We start from the raw sequence: 25,031 nt of genomic DNA on the forward strand, positions 1-25,031 counted from the left end.
TATACTGGTTTCATCTTTTAAGTTGCATTACTGAAATAAATGCACTTTTCGACGATATTCCGAGTTTCACCTGTACGATTCACAAATGAACCAGGAAGGCAAGTAGGGAGCCACTACCTAGCAGGCATTGCCGCGCAACACAGCGGGTGCTTTTTCCGCACTCCTTCCTTGGAGCCAACCCGAGCCTATGCAGCAAAGCGCAGCTCAACGCGCTTCCACAGCTGATCTGCAAAACCTGCTTACGGAGGCACGCGCAGCGCGACTCTCGCCACGCGCGCCCCAGCTAATTGCCATGGGGTTTTGCACGGCTGCGCCGGCGCGCACGGAACACGGCGCCTGTGCGCCGAGCCGTGCGCGTGCGTCCGGGGAGACCCGGGCTTTCTTCCCTCTCCTGCTGCTGCACCCTTCCATCGGCGTGTGGGGGCGTGGCTCTCCGCTGCCTAATTGGCCCCGCCGCGAGCCCCGCGTGGGGGAGGAGAGAGGGGAGGAGCCGCCGCCGCCGCCGCCGCCGGCAGGGCTGTTAGAAGGAAAGTCGTTGCCGTGGAGACGGGGAACGCTGCGCGCTTTTGCGGGGAAAGTAGCGTAGCGGTTCCCGCGGGTGGCGAGAGCTGGAGGGAGCATGAGCATAATGAACAAGCCGGGAAAGAAGGACTCGCGCACCAGTAAAACGCCCCCCGGTAGGAAAGGGAATAATAATAATAATAATAATAAATAATACTCAGCCCATCTGGCTGGGTTTCCCAGCCGCCTTGGGAAGGAAGCCGCCTTGCATTAAGCTCGTCATAGAGAGAGCACTTTATTTATTTATTTTTAAAAGAGATGCCCACAGGAGGAGCTTGCAAGGTGCTCTAGCGCCATTTTTCATACCACAGCGAAGGATGGAGGCAGGGGTGCGAAACTTGAATAAAATAGGGGGGTAGGGGGCAGGTAAGCCCCACCCTGAATAATCGATCACATAACATGGTGCACACACACCATTTGAATGGCAGTTCCCATCAACTTTGCAGGGGAGGGGCTCGGCCCCTTAAAATATTTTATTGGGGGCCTGGGAGTTGGGTTCTGTGGAACGGAGGGGATGGGTCGTGGGGCCTTATAGCTGGTATTTTACCCTCTGATAAATTGAACATTTAGGAACTACTGCCTCTCACCTTAGAAGTTGTATATTCAAGCAACATAGGAAGTTAGTTGCCTTCCCGCTGTTGACCCGTAATGACTGGCAGCCAGGGGTGCAAACAGCTGGACTTGGAGTTGCCAGGGATTGAACCTGAGACCTTATGCACTATAACCTTCATTGTTGCTGCACTTTTCTATAAGTTCTACAGGTTTCAGGGTTAAGTGTTTGCTCAGACTAAGCCCCTTGCAGCTGGGGCATATCCTGGCAAAAACTCCAGAGACCTCTCTCTTCCCCCCCCTCCATGAATTTATTATTTCATTTCATTTCATTTCATTTATTAAATTTGTATCTCAGTCCCGGGATCACCATCTTCACAGAGGCAGAAAGTGGCAACCAAAGGGTGGTAGAACAAGCACAGTAAGAGAACAGGGTGCTGATTCTCCTGTGAGAGACCTTAACTCTGTGTGCGTGTGCGCGCACACAAAGTGAGTGCGGGGGGGGGCGTCTTTCAGTGGTCGGTTAATTCTTGACAGTAGAAAGAAAGTCCTTCTGCACATTGTGTGGAATTAATTTACAGAATTCGCTGCCACAAGAAGTGGCAATGATCACTGGCTTGGTTGGCTTTAAAAGGGGAGTAAACCAATGTGCAGGGGATAGGTCTGTGGCAGAAGTGTGTGGCTTCCATCAGGTCTCTGTGTAGAAAGAGATGTACTTATTTAATAAGGCATACATAAACTTTCCTGTAAGGAAGCACAGAAATGCAACGCTTAAATGTGTCATATGGTGATCAACTTCACCATGTTTTTGTACAGGAGAGCTGCGAAAAGCTGGGGCGCATGGCGAGTTGACACAAGGTATCCCTCCTTTTCTATGATTGTCCTGAGATGTTGGAATGCTTTGCCCTAGGAAATGAATCCATGGCTTAAAGGTGGCTTAAATAACCTGCCTTGTTTTGAAGCTATAAGCCATAGTTTCTGGGTTTGTCCATAACAGGAAGCTGCTGGTTAAGTGCTGGGTCCTGGGTTTTTCCAGGCATGGGCAAACTCTGGCCCTCCAGATGTTTGGGACTACAATTTCTATCATCCCTGACCAGTGGTTCTGTTAACTAGGGATGATGGGAATTGTAGTCCCAAACATCTGGAGGGCTGGAGTTTGCCAATGCCTGGTTCAGCCGCTCATGCAAAGGGGGAATTGAAGTGGCCACCAGGAAGAGTCTCCCAGCATCCCACATACAGCTCATGCATATTCTCTGCTTTGTGTGACCTGTATCTGGATTGAAGCCAGAATGTTGTATAATTCCAATATACCCTGGGGATGGAGCAATGCTTTTTTCTTTGCACTGCGATTCTACCAAACTTTAAACGATGTTTTCAAATTGATGAGTGAAATGGAATTTTTGTAGAAAACGAAGGAATTGTGTTTCAGAAAAGAAGAGGCAAAAAACATATGAGCAGCCTTCCTCGCCGGTTCAAGAAGAGCCGGAACCTGTGAGCTGTGTATTGCAAGGAGAGGATATCCAGGCTCTAGCCATCAAGTTGGAAGACTTGGAAAAGGTGGGTATAGGACAGGCATCCCCGAACTGCGGCCCTCCAGATGTTTTGGCCTACAACTCCCATGATCCCTAGCTAACAGGACCAGCGGTCAGGGATGATGGGAATTGTAGTCCAAAACATCTGGAGGGCCGAAGTTTGGGGGTGCCTGGTGTAGGATGTCAGCAGTCTTTGTGGAAGGCTAGATAGCTTCCTAGTGGTGCAGCAATCAAACTGCTAGCACATTAGTGAAGCCAAGCAGGGGTCTGGTGTGGTTTCGACTTGGATGCAGAACTGTGTGTTGAGATCCCTGCATTTCATGGCGTTGGACTACATGAGCCTAAGGCCTTTTCCAACTCTAGGATTCCTTCTTTGTTTTTCTTTCCTAAGAATTTCTTTTACTACCTGAACGTGTAAAAATGTTGCCATGGAGCCTAGTTCCATGTTTCACTCTAGCGATCATTTCATTGGGGCTGTGTTTTGTTTCGGTAGCTCCGTGCTGCACAACTGCCTCAAGAAGAGAAAGAGAAAACTCCTGTGACCAAGAAGTACCTTATTCGCAAATCCAAGCCCCAAGAAGTTGGGAAGAAGGCGTATTTCCTGGTTGCTTATCCAACTGTTTCAGATGAAACCAAGAAATCACTGCATTATTCTGGTATAGTCAATCTTCAGTTTTTATTCCAGAGTGAGCTATGCTAGATATTTGAAATTCCTGAATAGTTGTTGAAATTCCCTACACTTACTGTTTTAAAAAGCTTTGAGGTTTGAGCTTCCCCCCTAAAAACAAGTTCAACAACTTTGGCCTGCCCCCCTAAAAAAAGCTTGACAACTCCATCCCACCCCCAAATGGGTAGATCACTGCCAGTTTCCACCCCCCCCCTGGAAGTAGATCGCAGTCTCTTGGGAGTTGGACGTCCCTGACCTATACAATGGGTCTGTTCTATGATTTATTGTTTTGCTGTCTTTGTTGTAGGTCTAGAAGAACCGGCTGTTGATAACTTTGGATATGTCCTCCCCCATAGCATATTAGGAACTCTCCAGGAATTCAAGCAAGAAGCTGCAAAAAGAGGGCACGATCAGGTTGGTTTCAGCTGCTGTATTTAGTATTATTTTGCGGGTAGATTGAGCAGGCATCCCTCAAGGACCTTTTTATGCCAGCAGGCCCATATAGCTGTTTAAACCAGGCATCCCCAAACTGCGGCCCTCCAGATGTTTTGGCCTACAACTCCCATGATCCCTAGCTAGCAGGACCAGTGGTCAGGGAAGATGGGAATTGTAGTCCAAAACATCTGGAGGGCCGAAGTTTGGGGATGCCTGGTTTAAACTTTCTAAGACTGCCATTTTACTGGTGATTTTGTCTGACTTCCTGCATTCAAATAAAATAAATAAAATATAGACACTTTTATCCGATGCAGCACTAAGTGAATATCCCATCAGAGAAAAGATTTATGCTTTTGGAACAGGACGTTCTCGTTCTGTCCCATGTGCCTTGCACCTTCCTCAAATCTGCTCTGGAGGGTTGGGGGGAACACCCAGAACAGATTTAGAGGTTGCGTGGGAGGGTGGGGAGTCCTGTTACACAAGCTTAAAACCTAGCACTGATGGGACACTTTTAGATTGGATTCAAGTCATGAATACCTTTGTGCATGCCCAGAACAGAAAAAAGGCAGGGGAAGCACTCATTGAGGTGAGGGACATCACTCACCCATTTCTGCTCCAGATACATTCCATCAGGCTCTGCCCACTGGTGTAGATGATGAGTGGCAGAATGGCAATGATGGTAGAGAATGGGACTCTTAATCTCAGGTTCGTGGCTTCAAGCCCCACATTGGGCAAAAGATTCCTGCATTGTAGGGGGTTAGACTGGATCCTCCTCGTGGTCCCTTCCAACTAAAAAAAAAATTAAAAATTTCTTAGTTAATAATAATAATAATAATAATAATAATAATAATAATAATAATAATAATAATTTTATTAATTGTACCCTGCCCATCTGACTGGGTTTCCCCTGCCACTCTGGGCAGCTTCCAACAAAGATTAAAAATGCACTAAAATGTCACACATTAAACACTTCCCTAAAGAGGGCTGCCTTCAGATGTCTTCTAAATGTCAGGTAGTTGTCTATCTCTTTGACATCTGACGGGGAGGGCGTTGCCTCTCTTTTCAAGTTGTGTTTTCTGCAGATCAGTTACATTTGTTGTGAGACATTAGTGTTGCATGCAGTATTAGGTTGGGAAGGAAAGAGGGGGAAGGGTGGGGTGGGGTGGGGTGGGGTGGCAAGGCTTCTATTCTTCTGCTCAGTGTAAGTGTCGGGTTTAGTGTCAGCGTCACTTGTGCGGGTTCCCTTTCTATTCGCTTCTTATATTTCCTTGGTGGCGAGAGAGGCTGGGGGGGCGGGGCGGCCTACGGTGCAGTTGGTTGCCTTTGGTTGGCTGTAGTGAGATTTATTTGTGTGAGGGGTGGGTTTTTGGGTCAGGTTAGCCATATTGATTCGTATACTGTCAGCGGATTCTTGTTGTTGTCTTCTTGGGCTACAGTGGTACCTCTACTTACGAATGTTTCTACTTACGAATGGAGCTCCGTCCGCCATCTTGGATGCGGTTTAGATAGGATTTTTCCTACTTACTAATTTTTAGATAGGATTGCTTCGACTTATGAATTTTTTCTCCCAATGCATTCCTATGGGATTCGACGTACAATTTTTTTCGACTTACGAATGTGCGTTCGGAACGCATTAAATTCATAAGTAGAGGTACCACTGTATGTACGTGATAAAGGGGAACTGTACCGGGGTAAAGGCCAACTACAATTCTATGATTGTAACTGAAAAATCTGGGCTATAACATGCCCAATAAACATCCAGGAAAATCTGGATGCAGCCACCCTGTTTGCATTATAAGGCTTCTGTCTAGAATTGCCTAGAGTTATGTGTTAATTAGTGATAAAGTTTGCGGTCACACAAACTTTTAATGTGATAAATAAATAGTGGGTGCATCGCATCGGGTCAGTATCTTGCCTATTTGAGGGTTGTTGGTTTTTGGCTGTTGTTCCCTATATGGGAATTAAAGCCTGCACCGCTGTTTTGTTTTGTCGTCCCCCCCCCCCCCCCAGGTAGCGAGACTAGTTCCTGATGAATTACTTCATGGAGCGTCAGTCCAACTTTTGGGGAGGTTCAGAGAGAAGCGCGAGGAAGAAAAGAAAAGCGCCCCGTCGCCTTCGCAGCAGCACATGGCCCTTCAGAACTGGAACCGCAACATGATGCTCAGGAGGATGCAGCAGAAAAGGCTCTGTGGTAAATAAACTATTGCAGCAGGCAAGTTGCAGGCGTTCCCAAATAAACCTAGATACACCCGTGTTAGTGATGGTGGCTGATGGCGCTCACTCCAGTGTTGACTAGTGCCTTTTCTATATTTGACTGGAGGGAAGGTTTTAAGTAAGGGGGACAGTGTGGTGTAGTGGGTAGAGGACTGGGCTAGGACCAAATTCCCACTCGGCCATCAAGCTCACTGACTTTCTGTCAGCCTAAACTACCTCACGGACTTGTTGTGAGGATAAAATTGAGAGTTGGGGGGAGGGGGGAGAGAAGAGATGTGCTTCTGAGCTCCCTGGAGAAAAGTTGGGGTGTATATGCCGTAATTAATAATAAGTGATTGTAAGTGTGGAGCTATAACCCATAGCATATGACACATGCCGTGTGGATTTCCTAGATCTCGGGACTGGCCTACAGCGCGAGAACAACTGTCTGCTTGTTTGTTTTGTTTTTAGAACGTCTCCACAAATCGGAAAGCACGCTGCTGATGAACTTTGCGGAGAGTTACAGAAAAATCCAGGAACAGCGTACTCTAATTGACCGCAGCCTCCCTTTTCTGTACCTCGGAAAGGTGAATGTCCTTGATAGCTTACTTTGGGTGATGTTTGAAGAGACTTGTGACAAATTCCACATCTGCGTAGTTAAGCGTGTTTTGCACACGCACCCTCGAAGCATTCGGGGTGGGGTGGAATGCCAGTTATTCAGCTGGGCTTGAACCATTGCTCCAAATGCATCCCCACAAATGAATACGGATGTTGAAGGCAAATGTTTAGCTGTAGCAAACCTTCGTAGCAGCGCATGTGATTTGACTCTGGAGCAAGGCAAACGATGAGCCTTGGGTCAAATAGCCAGACTAAGGCAAATTGTTGGCTCACGGCAGTGCAGCAAGGAGGGAGGAGAAGCAATACAGTCACAGCCTCCTCTCCAGGAACTTGCATGCTTGTACATTCATGCAAAGTCATGGTTTGGCTCAGCATTGCATGAGAACCTTATAGTTACTTCTTAGCTTCAGAACAGTAAGATCGGCAGATGGGAAAGGCACAAGAGCTCTGCAGTATTTTATGTAACATAAACAAAAATACCGGTAATTAACATTCAGTCAACATTTTATTTCTGTTTCAACATGCAAACATTAAGTCACCATTTGGCTGTTTTTAATATCTACTTCATTAGATTTGTAGTATGCCTTGGTGCCTTTTCATGTCACTGATTTTGAACTTTCGTTGGCTGTGTGTTGCTTTGAGTGTTTCTGTGTGTGATTTAAAAAGTAAAATAGAAAAGCAGGGTCATAAATATAGAGATAATATCAAAGCAGGGTTGGATGGAGAGTAATTGCAGGTAACAAAAAGAGCTCAGGCGGTCACTTTGGTCATCCTTAAACCGAGCAGCTCTTCAAAATCCTGAGTCGTATCCTTACCTTGTGTTCTTATTTCCCCCACATTGTACCCACATTTTATCCTGTGTCGCAAAACCAAACCAAAGCTATGTGACCTTTCTTTCCTAGGGCTTCAATGTAGGGACTGAATTCTGGAACCAGCCTGTGCTCATTGGCGATGAGGTCAACGGACTGGCAGTGACAATGGGCCAAAGCGAGCTTGGCTACCCAGAAGAAATCACTCACATTGGGAAACCTCGCAGCATCTGGAAGGAGATGGGTTAGGCACCATGAACCTATTAGGCTATTTGGGGGGGGGGGGTATGCCGAGAATGACTTAGAAGGGGTAGAGTCATTTCCTGTTGCTTTGCTGCAAATGTGATCTTGCAGTCATCCTGCATGTGGGCAGTAGCACGGCATCCACCTGCGGCACTGTTTGCTGTCGGGCCCTAACAAGGCTGAGATGGTAAATATGGGGGGGGGAATTCTGAAGTCCCAACTATTCCCAGCTAGGATTAATATTAAGCAGGTGTGTGCAGGCAACAGAACAGAGCAGGCATAGGCAACCTTTGGCCCTCCAGATGTTTTGGACTACAATTCCCATCATCCCTGACCACTGCTCTTGTTAGCTAGGGATCATGGGGATTGTAGGCCAAAACATCTGGACGGCCAAAAGTTGCCTATGCCTGGAATAGAGCAAAATGGTCCAACAGTCATCCCCTCCATCAGTTTACTGGTGCCCAGAACAAGATCTATCTATATAACAGCTCAGGACCGCAATACCTCTCCCCCATATGAACTTACCCACACCTTGGGATCATCCTCTGAGACCCTTCTTTGTGTGCCTCCTCGAGTGGTCCAGAGGGTGGCAACATGAGAACGGGCCTTCTCTGCAGTGGCTCCCCTTCTGTGGAATGCTCTCCCCAGGGAAGTTTGCCTGGCACCTTCATTATACACCTTTAGGCGCCAGGCAAAAAGGTTCCTTTTTAACCAGGCCTTTGGTTGATCTGAATTACATCCTATGCCCTATTAAAATGTGTTTTTTTGGGGGGGGGCTATTGGGTTGCTGTTTTATTTTTATTGCGTATTTTGTGTTTTTATATCTTGATTTTATTCTGTGAACCACCCTGAGAGCCCCAGGTATAGGGGGGGGTATATAAATTCAATAAATAAAAAAATATATTCAATCAATTAGTAATAATAATATTAATAAAAATAAAAATAGCTATCTACACAAAAATAATGAGAACAGCAATGCATAACAAAGTAAGCTTCATTATATCGAAACAGTCCAACAGCAAATTCATATGATGAAGAAATCATATTGTTTACTATCAGTAATGATAAAACAACCCCTGCTTTGAAAAAAACACACCAGTTATTCCTTAATGTCAGCCTTAGCATGGCAAGAGATTTTGTGTCCAGTACAATATGCCCATGTATTCCTTAAAGAAGGAAATAACACTGAATAACGCAGGGGAAGGCAAAACAAAGACAGTACCATCCCAGCCGCTAACCCGTCCAATAACCCAGTTGAAATTATCTCCTCTGAGACTGAGGGGGAAATCGGTCGCAACACACACACCCAGCCCAAAGGCTGAAAGCAAAATCCAAACACTAGATTCCTGTAGAGGAAAATGATCACAGCATGCCGTTAGGTGCCACCACATCTGAGTGTTGCTGATAATCTCATATGAGGTTTTGCAGACAGGGGTTGTGTGTTTGTACCCAGAAAAGCAATAGAAATCTCCATGCTGCTTGGGAGCTAGAATTTCTGTTCAGATCAGCTTGAGTCAGTCAGAAACTGCTATAGCTAAGCTTGCAGCTTGGCATTCATGAGGACACTTTCTATCGGGAAACATAAAAGCTCAGTTGCTAGACCTCTTGGTGTATCCATCTGTGGGTCACATTTGGGTATTCCCCACAGGTACCAGACCTTCAAAATACCTCAGTTTCCATCGCACCTGGGAGAAGAGTCTCTTTCTGAAGCAGCGGCGAAACGAGTTAAAGGATGTCATGGAAAAGCTGGATTTTTACAACCCGGTATGTATGGCGACAATAGGGACGCGGGTGGCGCTGTGGGTTAAACCACAGAGCCTAGGGCTTGCCGATCAGAAGGTCTGCGGGTCGAATCCCTGCGACGGGGTGAGCTCCCGTTGCTCGGTCCCAGCTCCTGCCAACCTAGCAGTTCAAAAGCACTTCAAAGTGCAAGTAGATAAATAGGTACCGCTCCAAGCGGGAAGGTAAATGGCGTTTCCGTGCGCTGCTCTGGTTCACCAGAAGCGGCTTTGTCATGCTGGCCACATGACCTGGAAGCTGTACGCCGGCTCCCTCGGCCAATAACGCGAAATGAGCGCTGCAACCTCAGAGTCGGTCACGACTGGACCTAATGGTCAGGGGTCCCTTTACCTTTATGGCGACAATAATTTCAATGTGCAAGGCTGTTCATACGAGGCCAGAGTATAACTTCTCGGTAGCTTTCCCCTTGTCTATAATGTAAATGGTGTTTGGATATTCTGATTTTCCTTTTAAACAATAGAAACAAAGCCAACCACAAATCACAGCACATTTTCTCCCCCCACCCCCTCTCTCTCTCGAGTTAAGGACCTGGATGGCCTGGAAGTTGTAAGCAGAAATCACCCATACACCAGTGTAACAGCAGAGAGTCTATCATCCTTAGCAGAAGAAGAAGAAACTAGAGAATTTCCTGAAGAAAAGCACTGGTTAGTAACGTTTGGCTGAGGGCGGGTGGATGTGAGGCCTGGAACAAAGCCTGACTTTGTGAGGACAGCATGGTTTCTCCAAACCCGTATTTCCCATAAAACATTCATTCTGGGGCAGCAGGTATTTGCAGGGCGGGGGAATTAGTGAGTGCAAGTGACCGCTTAACGGTCCAGGCATGTCAAACCTGCGGCCCTCCAGATGTTTTGGCCTACAACTCCCATGATCCCTAGCTAGCAGGACCAGTGGTTGGGGAAGATGGGAATTGTAGTCCAAAACATCTGGAGGGCCGCAGGTTTGACATGCCTGGCTCCCCCACCCTCCAATTCTTCTATGCAACACCCTCCCCATTTTATTTTACTTTACCCATTCAGGCTCTGAAACCCAAAGTGAGTTGGGGCTTGGCTCTCTTATTCTTCTTTTGATGACATGCCTTGTATATCTCCATATTTGATTTAAAGTGTGTACCCCTCCAGCAGTGGCCTGCATGCAGCAATTCTTCATTTAAGAAAACTCTTAAGTTAATGAGTTAAGTTAGTCACTTTGGTTATTAAGAGAAGAAATTACCAATCGAAGACAAAAAAGCCCCGTTTAGAGAAGCTTTTAATGTTTGGACTACTGTATTTTAATACTTTGTTGGAAGCTGCCCAGAGTGGCTGGGGAAACCATTTATAAATGATAAATTATTTATTTATTTGTTAAAAATTGACTAAATCTTGCTGAGCTACATAATTGATACCTTGAATGATTCTCATTCTCATCATTTTAATTTTTTTGCTGTATTTATTAGGGACCCATTAGCAAAGTACCCAGATGTGGTTTCAGCACCAGTGTTGGGCCCGTCTCTGAAGTTCTGTGAACAACCAGCTCGCTGGATCAGCACCACTTGTGAAGAGGTGGGGGGGGGGGCTTGTTGTGGTTGGCATCCGTCTGTCTCGGGAGTGAACCTTTGGGGCCGAAGTCAAACCGTTGGAAGGTTACGGCACCTGCTGGGGCTGCAACTTCTGCCTCCTGCATTGTAAAGTGACCTCTCCAGGGCGCAAGCCCTGGGCAGTGTGGGTGGAGATGCTGGGCTGCCCAGATGGCAAGACCCCATCCCTCAGCCTCGCTGATACGGTCCAAAGCAAAGAAAAGCAATACATTTGACACCAGCTTATCTGCAGGAGCTGCCAGAGGAGGCATAAAAGATGCCACCCAGCTGCCTTAAGGACTCCACTCCGAATTTGTGTCCGGCTTACTCCTTAGCCTTTTCTTCTCCCAAAGATGTCCCGCAAAGCAGTGAGCACCAAAGCCTTTCTCACGAATGAGCACAGCCTCAAGTCAGTGGAGGTTTAGGGGTCAGAGTTTTCCTTCTCCTAGATGGGCTACCTTTCCAGGTTGATGAGCCCCATCTGCCGCTCAGTTCCCTCTACAGCGCATGCAGAAACTGCCTTCTTGACCGTTGGACCCGCTGTTGGTCTCATTCGCTCAATCCACCTGTCTTTGCACGCAGGAGATACAAGAAGTCCCTAACTCACCAAGGGTTTAAGACCCATTGGCTACCCTCACCTGATTTAACTGACCAGTTTAAGCTGTTTTCTGGGGTGTGGTCGCTTGTTGCATGCCGACAGCTTCTAGGAGCCACAGGTACGAGGGCAGGAAAGAGGTAGGCTAGGTTTTTAAAATCGTCCCCAAATCCATGCTGCCCTCCAGATATTAGTGGGCTCCAACTCCCATCAATCATAGCCCGCATAGCTAAGGGTGAGGGATGATGGGAGTTGTAGTGCACAATGTTTAAAGGGCACCTTGTTAGCTGCTTCCGCTCTAGCCTTCTGCCTTGTTTTCATTCAGTTTGTAATCATGTAGGGGTACCTAATGATGCAACAAAAGCTGCCTTCCAAGGCAGATCGTTGCCATGTGCTTTGAAGAATGTTCAAAATGTTCATGCGTGTCACATTTTCTGGGTCTTTGTTTGCCAAAAGAGAGGTAACAGAATCAGGAAGCAGGACTGGCTTTGGCCCTCAGCTGGTAAGGTTGTTTTTTTGGGGGGTGGAGGGTGGGCAGTGTGGTCATCTCAGGCAAAACCTGACCATTTCTGGCATCCTTGTGTTTTGTTTCCTTTCGGCCCAGTAGGGTGAAGTTGGCATCGCTGCCCGGGTCACCTTTGAAATTCTAGTAGGTGAGAAAGCTGAATCTCTGCTCACTGTGAGCAACGACGGCACGGCTGCCATCTGGTATGATTGGCGAAGGCTACCTCAACCCTTTAGCTTTCAAGAGAAAAAAAGGAAAGACATGCAGAATTTTTACTTCAACACCAGATCAGGTGGGTGATTCCTCTTCCCATCCCCAAGTTCGATGTTTGCAGCATCGATAAAAATGCCAAATGCAGGCAGGCAGGCAGGCAGGCAGGACAACCTCCTTAGGAGGTTGAATTGAGCATAACGGTTCTGATCTCAAGTTATCTCCCGCTTGGACTACTGCAATGCGCTCTACGTGGGGCTACCTTTGAAGGTGACCCAGAAACTGCAATTAATCCAGAATGCGGCAGCTAGACTGGTGACTGGGAGTGGCCGCCGAGGCCACATAACACCGGCCTTGAAAGATCTACATTGGCTCCCAGTACGTCTCCGAGCACAATTCAAAGTGTTGGTGCTGACCTTTAAAGCCCTAAACGGCCTTGGTCCTGTATACCTGAAGGAGCGTCTCCACCCCCATCGTTTAGCCCGGACACTGAGATCCAGCGCTGAGGGCCTTCTGGCGGTTCCCTCACTGTGAGAAGCAAAGCTACAAGGAACCAGGCAGAGGGCCTTTTGGCCACAGTGGCACCCGCCCTGTGGAACGCCCTCCCATCGGAGGTCAAGGAGATAAATAACTACCTGACATTTAGAAAACACCTAAAGGCAGCCCTGTTTACGGAAGTTTTTAATCTGTGATATTTAATGTATTTTGCTATTTGTTGGAAGCCGCCCAGAGTGGTGGGGGAAACCCAGCCAGATGGGCGGGGTAATAATAATAATAATAATAATAATAATAATAATAATAATAATATAAGTTCGATCATCTTTGTGTCCTGGTGGTAGCTAGCAGGTAAATGTGGATGCTTAAAGAGGAGGAGAGGCAGAGGGTGGAATTCAATGTTGTGATCTTATAGTCATTCCATCTATGCAAGCATGACTCCCCTACTCCCCCTCTCCCCTGTGCACTATTCTAGGGTTTCTCCCAACCCACCCAGAGCTAATTTTGGGGGGTGCAAGAAGGGCAGGGGGAAAGCCCCATTGTGCAAATGGAAGTCCTTGCAAGGGGCTTCTGACCGTGCTTGTTTGGTGACTCCCGCCCTCCACCCTTTCTATTTGCATGTGGCACTTCTGTGGCCAGGCATTGAGGCAAAGGGGATCCTCCTGGGTGCCAAATGAAGAAAAGCTGTTGGAAGTTGTAGAGTCACATGGGTGGGCTTCAACCATATGGTTAGGATACTGACCGTTTGTGCCTAGAGCCTAGTGTCAAACGTTTGAGTGTCGGTTTGGATCTGTTTTGTCCAAGGCCAGGTCATTATGCACTGACTGAAGAGATTCTGCCTAATAACTCCCGGTTCAAGGAGCGTGATATATATGAGACAAAATTAACAGGGAGGCTGGCACCAGAGGGTGAAGATTATATGGAGTATCCTGGCAAGAGGCCACCTAATAATAAACCGAAATCCTTCTGTTCTGTTCCTCCTTCCTACACAACGACAAAGGCATGCTTAGCGGTGCTTCTACATGAAATAGGGGGCTGTGGCCATCCTACAAGTGCTTGTATAATTTACACTGCGGCAAACACATGTTGTTGTTTTTGCAAGCCTGTGTTACATCCTTACAAAAGCCTTGAGGACTCTTGCTTGTTGATAGATGGGGATATGAATGTGAAAATACGTGAATGAAAACCAAAGCAATGTGTGAAGTGGATGTCAGAGGAGTTGCCTTGCCAGTGGAAACTGCAATGCATCCCCATCCCCTTCTGTTCCTGTTAGGTGTTATCCTCCCTAGAGAAACCAGGAAGTTTTCTTTCATCTTCAAGGCGATAAGCGCAGGCATCTTCACGGAGTCCTGGGAGTTTGGCACTCGCCCTGTGTTGTTAGGAGGTGCTATGTTGCAAGTGACCCTGTGGGGAATTGCTGTGTATGAAGATATATCAGCTGACCTCAGGAACGAGATAGAGGTAATCAAACCGGGGCTAACAAACATGGCGGGTTATCGGGTGCTCTAAGGTTAGGTGTCTTTTGTGAGATGAGTAGGCTTGAGCACACATTCTGTTATCCCACGGGGAAAGATACCTTCCTCGTCATGGTCACGCGGATGAAAGAATGCCATAAGGGGTTTCTCTAGAGCAGGGTGGCTTAGCCTGTGACCCTCCAGATGTTGCTGGAAACTACAACTCCCATCATTCCTGACCATAGGCCATATTGGCTGGTCCTGAGGGAAGTTGAGTCCATCACCACCAAGTCCATCACTATCACTGAAAGATTCAGGACTATGCCTCTCTTACGTAGTGTACAGTTTGCATTCAAGCCTGCAGTTCTCACGTGTTTCCCTGGATCTTTTGACATGAATACCCGACATACCTGCCAAGTTGCTGTCGGAGAAATAAGGGACCAGGCCAGAATTAGCAGACCGGAAGTAGCGCTGCCGCCATTTTGGAACTGGGCGGAGCATGCTCAGAAGTGACTTTTGATGCTGCTTTGCCCAGTTCCAAAATGGCCACCGCGCCACAAGTCGCACTGCAGCCATTTTGGAACTGGGCAGAACAGCATCAAAAGTCACTTCTGAACATGCTCTGCCCAGTTCCAAAATGGCTGCCGCACCAGAATAAACCGGGAAAAAACAAAAAAATCCGGTTTTTCAGCTAGGAACAGCTGGGAAAACGGGGATTTCCCGGGGAATACAGGAGACTTGGCAGCTATGATACCCGATTGCGCTCCAGATTCTGGCACCCCCAGAGTTAACAAAAAGCACACTTTATTGTATCGGGGGGCGGGGGGGGGGGGAGAGTGAAGGGTTGGGCTTGCCTGATGGGCTTGCCAGAGAGGAAGGGGTCTTTAGCTCTTGTCTCTTCAGTATCCAAAAGCTTCCTGGTTTGCTGAGGCGAAAAAGCAACAACTTTTGCCCAACCTGGGCCTAAAATCTGAAAAACAAGAACAAAGACTTCCAATCCTGTCAGGAAAGGTTTGCCCTCAATCTCTTGAGAAATGGTTTCTAAAAATACATCTTCGTCCTGCCCTCCAGTTTAGTGGGGGAGAAATAGATCGAGCTATCTTTGGGGGTTTTCTGGGGGGGGGACCTCAGACCACTGAAACTTCTTGATTACTTAATGTGTGGAGGTAGCAGCAGCAAGGAAGGAGTGACATTTTGGGTGATCTTATCTTGGCTTGACATTTACAAGTGATAAGAGAAGGTGGCAAAGATCTGCAGTGAGGGAGACAATGATCCAAGGGCTCAGCATGCACAGTTGCAACTCAGCTTGCTGGTGTTCCCTGGCTGACTATAATGGACCGTTCCTTTCTTGCCTCTCCAGGCCAAAGCAGAACTTCCAGCCAGGACCAGGGAGACCAGAGTTTAAAACTCCACTCATTCATGAAGCCCATTAGGTGACCTTGGGCCACTCACATTTTTAGAGTGACTTTGTGAGGCTGGCTGGGCAGAGATGCTCGGATACTGTAGAAGGGAGGGAGAGAAACCATGTGCCCATAGCCCTTGTTCATCTGGGCAGTGGCAGAGGGCAGAATTTCCTTCCTCTTTGCTTCTGCCGCCCTGAGGCGACAGTGCATGTTTATGTATTTCTCTCTCCGTGTGCTTCAGCGGATGAAAGCAGCAAGAGGAATGTGCACACCCAAACTTTCATGTGCTTTTCTTGGAAATCGCAGGAAGAGCTAGAAGCCCGGGAAGTTTCTGTCATAGTGGAAGAGAATCTGAAGGACCTGCTTGATCGAATCCGTGTACCAGAGCGACCACGGTCTCCTCACGATGCATATGTCACAGAGGAAGAGCTGTTCCACAGAATGAACCCAGAGGTATCTTTCTGCTTTGGAGTAAGAGTTGGTTTTTTATGGGTCAGGATGTAAGGAATCAGCTTTAGGGTTGATGCACTGCACTCCTGAACTGCCTCTATTCAGAAGTGCGTGCCACAGAGTTACATGCTACTTACTCCTGCCTAAGTGCATACAGGACGGTTGGCTTAGTCACCGAGGACGGGGCTCAATGTCATGCATTTTCTTCATTACTCTAGAGGTAAATGGAACAGGAAAGGAATACAGTGGTACCTCGGGTTACAAACGCTTCAGGTTACAAACTCCGCTAACCCAGAAATAGTATGCTTCAGAATGAGAACAGAAATCGTGCTCCGGTGGTGGCGCAGCGGCAGCAGGAGGCCCCATTAGCTAAAGTGGTGCTTCAGGTTAAGAACAGTTTCAGGTTAAGAACGGACCTCCGGAATGAATTAAATTCTTAACCAGAGGTACCACTGTAACTCTTTGGCAAGATGGGGACATACTTCTAACAACATTCCTCATTGAGGAACATTTGTATTTCTGTTGCCTAACGGCTAGAAGGAAGAGCTTTGAACTTTGAAGGGATTGTGGATTTTAGTGACACAGTCCCCCTTCCCCCCAAGAGGGGCTGTAGCCGCTGTTCCAGGAACTTATACTCTCAGTCTGTAAAGCATGAGACTCTTAAATCTCGGGGTTGTGCGTTCAAGCCCCACGTTGGGCAAAAGATTCCTGCATCGCAAGTGGGTTGATGACCCTCGTGGTCCCTTCCAGCTCTACAATTCTGTGATTCTATGCTCCTCCTGTCAGGTGATTTCAGGGAAGAAGCTAGGCCAAGATGTTGTTTTAACAAAGGAACAGCTTTATTGTAAGAGAACAGCATGATTCACTGCCACAGCCGGACACAGCGACACCTATAGTTGAAGTAGCAATCGTTAACTCTACATCACAACTCCCATGGCAGACCCGGGAGCCATTTTTATTTATTTATTTATAGCTGGCATATCAAGTTATATCCTAAAAGGGGATTTCTACATCATGGAATCCATCGGAATCCGTTCAAGTATGTTGATATCATAGCGCATTTAATCCTTCCTTGCTGCCCTTATTTTCTGAATACCAGTTGTTGGGCCTTGCAAGTAGGGAGAGTGCTCTTATTTGGGGGTCCTGCTTGCTGGAGTTCCCACGAGCGTCTGGTTGGCTACGGTTGAGAACAGAGCGATGAACCAGAGGGGCTTTTCTTATGTTCTTCTCTTCTCTTCTACCGCTTTCAGTTGTACTACCAGCACCAAGTGGTAAAGGAGCTGTATGAGCTGTGGAATAAACTCATGAATCCTCCCCCGTACGAGGAGGAGATGAGGAAAAGCCAAGGAGAATCCTCTCCACCCAAGAGCGGTAGGGAGTCTCGGCAGAAGAGTCCCGATGAATTGCCCCGTAAGAGTGTGTCCCCAGACGAGTCGGTGAGGAAGTCCATGGCGGAGGAGCTGGCTGGTGAGCTGAGTAGGTCTGATGTGGAAGACGTCAACCGAATGGAGGACATCAGCAGAGTGGAGTGGAATCTGTCCATCTTTGATTTTAAACAGGTGCTTGATTCGGGTGTTCCTTACTTCTCCTGGCTCTGCCCTATTCCTAGAAAGCCTCGTCCTCTTTATCAACATATCCAAACTTTTGGTTTATTGAAGGCAGCTAGATTGAAAGAAGAATCGGGAGTCGTGTCTAGGACTGAGACACTGGAACGTGGTGTGCACAAACGTGCCGTCTTAAGACGCTTGCACAAGTAACCTCAGAAGAGCAGGGCACTGTTAGTTCTATTTCCCAGTGACTGTCTTTCTTTTCCAATTACAGGTAGGTAGCCGCAGCTTCCAGAGATCCAGCCCACCCCCAATGCTGTTATCTTCATTAGAAACTCAAATGAAAATATGGCTTTTCATAGGTTTAGTCCCATGTCGTTTTTTAAAGGTGGATGCCAAAGGGGAGAATCCCTGTAACCAGTAAATGCAGATCTTGTGGCTCAGGCATTCAGTACAAGGATGCGGGTGGCGCTGTGGACTAAACCACTGAGCCTCTTGGGCTTGCTGATCAGAAGGTCGGCGGTTCAAATCCCTGTGACAGGGTGAGCACCCATTGCTCTGTCCCAGCTCCTGCCAACCTAGCAGTTTGAAAGCATGGCAGTGCAAGTAAATAAATAGATACCTCTGTGGTGGGAAGGTAAACAGCCTTTCTGTGCGCTCTGATTTCCAGCACGTTGTTCCGTTGCGCCAGAAGTTTATTAGTCATGCTGGCCACATGACCCGGAAAGCTGTCTGTGGACAAACGCCGGCTCCCTCGGCCTGAAAGTGAGATGAGCGCTGCAACCCCACAGTCGCCTTTAACTGGACTTAACCATCCAGGGGTCCTTTACCTTTTACCTTTATTTCCCATGGACAGGGGCGTGTTGGAGGTGTGGAAGCGTTACAAGGCTGAGGCCAGCTATTAACTTTCACAGAGGATGCTAGAGGTGGGGCAGCTCTTTTGCCCAATTTTTTCATTCTACCAGGCATGGTGATCTTGGTCTGGCCATGGATAGCCAGGAACTAAACCGAGAAATGTTGGCTGTGATTTCTCTCTCGTTAGGCTTTGCTGGCAATCCCTGAGGAAGAGGAACGAGAAGTTGCCCTGGCCCAGCTCAATAAAGCAGCCTTGGAGCTTTGTTATCCACCAGTGATGCCTCAGACAGACCTCCTTTACCAAATATGGTATGTTGCGGATGCTTGTAAAGCAGGGATGGGGTTACCTGTGGCCCTTGAGATGTTGCTGAAATCCAACTCCCATCAACCCCAACTAGCATGGCCAGTGGCAAGGGAGGATGGGAGCTGGAGTTCAGCAACATCTAGAAGGTCAAAGGCTCCCCACAACTGCTGTAAAGGATTGATTTTGTCCACCAGACACCTTACGCTAGCTAACTGGTAACATTGTCAGCCAAATTAGAGATGATCAGGGGTCTGGAAACCAAGCCATATGAGGAACGGTTGAAGGAGCTGGGTATGTTTAGCCTGGAAAAGAGGAGACTGAGAGGAGTTACGATAGCCATCTTCAAATATCTCAAGGACTGTCACACGGAACAGGGAACAAGCTTGGTTTCTCCTGCTCGGATATGAACAGGACATGAACCAATGGCTTCAAGTTACAAGAAAGGAGATTCCAACTAAACATTAGAAAAACTTTCTGACAGTAAGAGCTGTTCTACAATGGAACGTTCTCCGTCGGGAGGTTGTGGACTCTCCTTCCTTGGACGTTTTTTAAGCAGAGGTGGTATGGCCACCTGCCATGTATGCTTTAGCTGAGATTCCTGCATTGCAGGGGGTTGGACTAGATGACCCATGGGAACCCCCCAATACTACGATTCTGTTATCCCCTCCAGAAGCAAACCCAAATGCTATGTAGAGTAGGGAAGAAGCTGGGGCTCCCAACAGGTGGGTTGATCCATGTTAAGAGGAGGAAAGGTATTTTGGGGTGCTGGGTGGCTCACATTTGTCTTCATTCCTAAGCCAATTCTAGATGTAGTTGGGTTTGTTTGTTTATTCCACAGTCCCTTCTTCTAAGGAGTTCAGGGAAGCATGTGTTGTTCTTCTCCTGTCTCCATTTCCTGCCCCTTGCAGCAACCTTCTTGACTGGCCTGACAGATGGCGACTGGCCCCAGGTCATTGACTTGAGCTAGGTAGTTAGCTCAAGTTAGACTTGAGCTGATTTGTTGGAGTGTGACAGCAACACTTGGAGCTTCCCTATCCTGCCTTGTCGCGTTAACATGGGGCAGCTCCTGCTAGTTTCAGGCTGCCTTTGGTTCTGAAGGTGGAGAAAAAACATTGAAAAACAGGTAGCAACGTTCTGTTGCTTTCTCAGGCCCCCTCCTCCTCCGACTTAAATTAGTTCCTTTTTCATTGCAGTTTCCAGCTGTTGCGTGAAGTGATCGATGGTCTGGTGGGCCGTTCACTGGTGCTCAGGTCGCTGCTTGGTATGCCTGAGAAGGATACTTACGTAGAAACTGTTCCAGAGGAAGTAGGTGAGCTATTGTGTCAATGGAGGAGATCTTTCTGTGGAGCTCGGCAGAATCTGGAGAGGCCAGGAGTGCAGCCTGCCAATCCAGCTATGTAGTTAATGACCTCGTCATGCTAGGATGCAAGTGGCACTGTGGTCTAAACCACTGAGCCTCATGGGCTTGCCGATCAGAAGGTTGGCGGTTCGAATCCCTGCAAAACCGCTGCTCTGTCCCAGCTCCTGCCAACCTAGCAGTTCAAAAGCATGGCAGTGCAAGTAGATAAACAGGTACTGCTGCAGCAGGGAGATAAATGGTGTTTCCATACATTCTGGCTTTAACCATCCAGGGGTCCTTTACCTTTTACCATGCTAGGTAGTCATACCAGTGTTGTTGTTGTTATCATTAATTTCATTTCCATGACGCTTTATGTTTTAAAGAAACATCGCAGAGCGGTTTACAACCTACATCAAATGAAACAAGGATAAAACATTGCTGAAGAAAGTAAAATATAAAGTATATATATATATATGAAAAATTTCCACATACAGTCATACCTCGGTTTAGGTACGTCTCGGTTTGAGTATTTTCAGTTTAAGTACTCCGCAGACCTGTCTGGAAAGGATTAATCCACTTTCCATTACTTTCAATGGGAAAGTTCGCTTCAGGTTAAGTACAGACTTCCGGAACCAATTGTGTTTGTAAACCGAGGTACCACTGTATACACTTCAATACATTGTTTTACGACTTCCCATCCTGTTTTCCATGGTGATTTTATTTCCCCCCCTTTTACTGCGCCCTATCTTCTATCTCTTATATCAAAACAATATTATACTAAGTCCTTCCCCCTCCCCCCTGTTGCTCATGCTTCAAATCCTGCTTGCAAATTCATCATACTATAATATTTCTTTAAATAATAATAATAATATTTCCCGGCATTTTGACTAAGATCAAGTGTGGTATCTGTTCTTTGCAGTTTAATAAAGTATATATTCAAAGCAATATAATTAACAGGAAACTAAAAGTTTAGCATGAATGAGCAACCAAGTGGGCTCTCAGAGAGGAGATTGCAGCTGCTTTGTTCCTCCCCAGTCGTTTTGCTGCTGAGCTGAGCTGAACTAAGTCATGGTTTGTTGTAGTGCATCATCTGAACTTGCGTTTAGCTTTCTCCATACAAATCACAAGTGGGCCAGCTCAGCTCAGCAGCGAAAGGAGCAGAGAGGAGCAAAGCCTTTGCAGTCTGCTCTCTGGAAGCCTGCATGTTCATGTGTTCATGCTGAGCCGTGGTTTGGTTTAGGGTGATGTGTGAATGATGTTTGTTGAACAGGATCTCTCAAATGTTCTTGACTTTTCAGAGCTCGGTACTAGTTACCTGGCAAAAAAAGTAGATGACGGAGACCAGTGCAATAATGGAAAGTTGTCAATTCTAGTCCAAAGAGGGTTTGGTTTAGCAAAACTGCTCTGTTTTCTGTGCAGTTGAGGTGAAGCCAGTTGCCGTGAAGACAGGGAAAGAGGACCGGAAACTTCAGAAAGAAGACAAGAAGGCTGCAAAGGAAAAAGAAAAAGAAAAAGCGAAAGCTGCCAAAGAGGTACATAGCTGGACTCTTCTAAGACAGTGTTTCTCAACCTTTTTTGGGCAAAGGCACACTTATTTCATGAAAAAAATCACGAGGCACACCACCATTAGAAAATGTTTAAAAAATTAACTCTGTTCCTATATTGACTATATATAAAGTAATTCTCCCACGGCACACCAGGCAACATCTCGCGGCACACTAGTGTGCCACGGAACAGTGGTTGAGAAACACTGTTCTAAGATACGAATGCTGGAAACGAAGCACTTGGTTCAGAGGAAGTATTTGAAAAGGATTTTGGAGCTTCTGAACTGAGCTGCCTCTTTGCTGTGAAAGGGCTGCTTCCTTCGGACGTGCAACTTGCTGGGAAATACATATGAGAACACGTGCATGTAAATGCATGTCCTTGGCTTGCTCCGAACTCTCTCTCTATAGTCTATATCATACCTGTTTTTTTTCTAAACAGGAACGCCCAAAAAGCAAGAAAGACAAATTGAAAGAAGAGAGAAAAGCAAGAGGTTCTACAAAGGAGACAAAGGAGGCCGTCGCTGCGTTACAGGAAGCTATAGGGGCAGATGCTCAAGAAGCTCACCAAGAACAAGTGGATCCAATCCTGCAGGAAAAGTACCACGAGAAACTTTATGTCGAAGTAAGTCAGTGTGCCCAGCGCTGTTACCTTTTGCCCATTTCCTTACCGCTTTAGCTGAAGTTCTGAACCCTGTTATTTGTAGGTACAGTGGTACCTCGGTTTGTGACCGCAATCCGTTCCGCGGAGCCGGTCGCTCCCCGAATCGGTCACTCGCCGCACGTGCGCGCTGTGCAGATCGTTTCTGTGCATCTGAGCGCCACGGAACCCGGATGTAAACACTTCTGGGTCTGCGGTCGTCGGAAACCGAAGTGGTCGCAAACGGAGGCGGTCGCAAACCAAGGTTTGACTGTACTGTTAAAACTAGTGGGCCTTGCTTCTGAGCAAATGTGCCTAGGATGAGGCTGCTTGTCAGTTGCTTTTTCATTTTGTGCCATCTTTTCAACATACGGCAATTGATATCAGGCTTAGAACTTTCTGTGCAGTTGTGAGAGACGGACAACTGTTTAATCCGGGCTCCTGAGATGAAAGTTAAAAGTTCTCTATAATGATTCCTTGATGCATGCATTGCTTTTGAAACAGGTGCCTTCTCCACAATTTCAGAGTGACTTTTCCCTTTGCTTCCTCAGAGGCAAAGGGGGAAATAGAGTCTCCGGCAGTCCTGAAATACGAATCGGTTCTCCCCACTGACTACTTCTCGGTACTCAGGCGGACACTTTTTGTCTCTTAACAGCATAGGGCTAGGCTGCAAAGAGATTTGGGTAGGGCTGCTATTCCGGAATAAACTCAGCCAGAACCATAACATTTTAATACAATCTATGGCCTTTTAAACGGGGGGGTGGGGTGTTTTTGTTTGTTTTTATAATCTAAATGAAGGGTGGTATAGAAATTTAATAATAAAAATACAGTCGTACCTTGGATCCTGAACGCTCTGGAACTCGGACGCTTTGGCTCCCGAACGCCGCAAACCCAGGAGTGAGTGTTCTGGTTTGCAAACGTTCTTTGGAACCTGAACATCCGCGGGTTCTGATTGGCTGCAGGAGCTTGAGAGAATCCTGCCTGACATCCTGGAGAGCTGCTGCCAGACAGAACTGAGCTAGATAGGCTAATGATCTGATAAGGCAGCTTCCTCTGTTCCTAAAATCTTATCCATGTCTACTGAGCCACACTTGAGTATGCAGTGGGCAAGTGTGCATTTCATGGCCATCTAATTCCTGCCACTTCTCACCCCTGATCTTAGCTTAGAAGGGCAGGCTAGACCAGCACCTGAGGTCCATTCCAGAATCTCCCAGGACAGCCAGCAGGCACAATAACCTGCCTTCAGCCTCCACCAGCCAAAAGGATATACGGGCTTGCATCTTCTTCAGCTGAACAGGTCAAACATGAGAGATAAAACGTGGGACAGAGAGTGCTTCCCAAAAATTTATGAAGCACTTAACCTATTGAAATGACAATTCCACCCTGCCTCTAAATGCACAGTCCTTTTTTGCACCTGTGTGAGGCAAGGTTTCAGCCTTTCCTCAGCCCACTGAAAAGAAAGATGGGCAGCAGGTTACAGCACAGTCCTACTCAGTAGTCCTGTTGAATTCAGTGGGCCTTATTCCCAAGTTTGGTGAGGCTAGGGCTACAGCTTTACATGCACCCCAAATAGTATATGTTTATATCATGGGTAGGCAAACTAAGGCCCGGGGCCCAGATCCTGCCCAATTGCCTTCTAAATCTGGCCCGTGGACAGTCCAGGAATCATGTGTTTTTACATGAGTAGAATGTGTCCTTTTATTTAAAATGCATCTCTGGGTTATTTGTGGGGCATGCCTGGTGTTTTTACATGAGTAGAATGTATGCTTTTATTTAAAATGCATCTCTGGGTTATTTGTGGGGCATAGGAATTCGTTCATTTATGTTTCCCCCCAAAAGGTCTGAGGGACAGTGGATTGAAACAGTTTGCTGACTTATATGTTTATATATGTTTGTAGCTTCCTCAGCCATTATGCTAATGGAAGAAAGAGGCTTTAGGAACTGTTGGGATTGCTCCAATTTGTCACTGATGATGGAATTCTGCAGCAGTAATATTGAGGGTTATCCTCAGTTGCAGTTAAGGCTGCAATCCTACACCCATATATCTGAGAGCAAGCCCCACAGAGCATTCAGTGGGGCATACTTCTGAACAGACGTGTACTATACAGGGTTGCTCTGTTAAAGGCTGAAAAATGCCTCTCTCACACACAGAGAATGTTTGTTATGGGATGCCTGCACACACACACAAACCACCTGAGAAAAAACATACTTGACTGTTCATGCGCACCTTTCTACTGGGACTTTGCTGTCCACATTTTTGTCCTGAAAGCTTTTTTGACTTCTCTTCTTAGGTTTATGGACTGCTGGATTCAATGGTGACCAAAATGCTTTCCCTCTTTGAGGTGCTGAAGAAGGATCCCTTAGAAAACAAGAACAAACCACCTTTTGTCTAAATACTACTGATTTCATAATGAAATAATAATAATAATAATAATAAACCCTGTTTATATATGCTGTGCCAGAGCAGTTTCCTTTTGTTTACAAAGCTGCCAATTGGTTAAATAGACATGAGGGCTAATCTGCACAATTAACTCTGCCACAGTTGGCTGGTACGACTCTTTTCTCTGTCCTCTGCTGTGTATAACCCTGTCGAAAATTTCGGGGGTGTAATTAAGGGCAATCCACAGTATGGCAAGGTTTTCAGACCGATGCTATGACTGGCTTCATACAATAACGACGACATGGTTGAACCCAGGGGTAGATCATAACTTCTTGTTGTTGTGATTCACCATCA

The 25,031-nt window shown here is 46.8% G+C and overlaps 1 protein-coding gene across 1 annotated transcript; it reads left to right on the forward strand.

Annotated features, from left to right (window-relative positions):
• The first annotated feature begins 546 nt into the window (after positions 1 to 546).
• MYCBPAP (MYCBP associated protein) lies at positions 547 to 24,752 on the forward strand. The gene is made up of 20 exons (XM_060271872.1): positions 547 to 677; positions 1,927 to 1,968; positions 2,540 to 2,667; positions 3,136 to 3,298; positions 3,617 to 3,723; positions 5,755 to 5,935; positions 6,409 to 6,524; positions 7,458 to 7,608; positions 9,256 to 9,371; positions 9,933 to 10,051; positions 10,840 to 10,945; positions 12,162 to 12,351; positions 14,038 to 14,225; positions 15,928 to 16,074; positions 17,322 to 17,630; positions 18,661 to 18,782; positions 19,971 to 20,086; positions 21,536 to 21,648; positions 22,100 to 22,282; positions 24,589 to 24,752. The coding sequence occupies exons 1-20, from the start codon at positions 620 to 622 to the stop codon at positions 24,688 to 24,690; spliced, it is 2,757 nt and encodes a 918-aa protein (XP_060127855.1). The 5' UTR covers positions 547 to 619; the 3' UTR covers positions 24,691 to 24,752.
• Positions 24,753 to 25,031: the final 279 nt, after the last annotated feature.

Source organism: Zootoca vivipara, chromosome 2, assembly GCF_963506605.1.
Source record: "Zootoca vivipara chromosome 2, rZooViv1.1, whole genome shotgun sequence".
In the NCBI taxonomy this organism is placed as follows: Eukaryota; Metazoa; Chordata; class Lepidosauria; order Squamata; family Lacertidae; genus Zootoca; species Zootoca vivipara.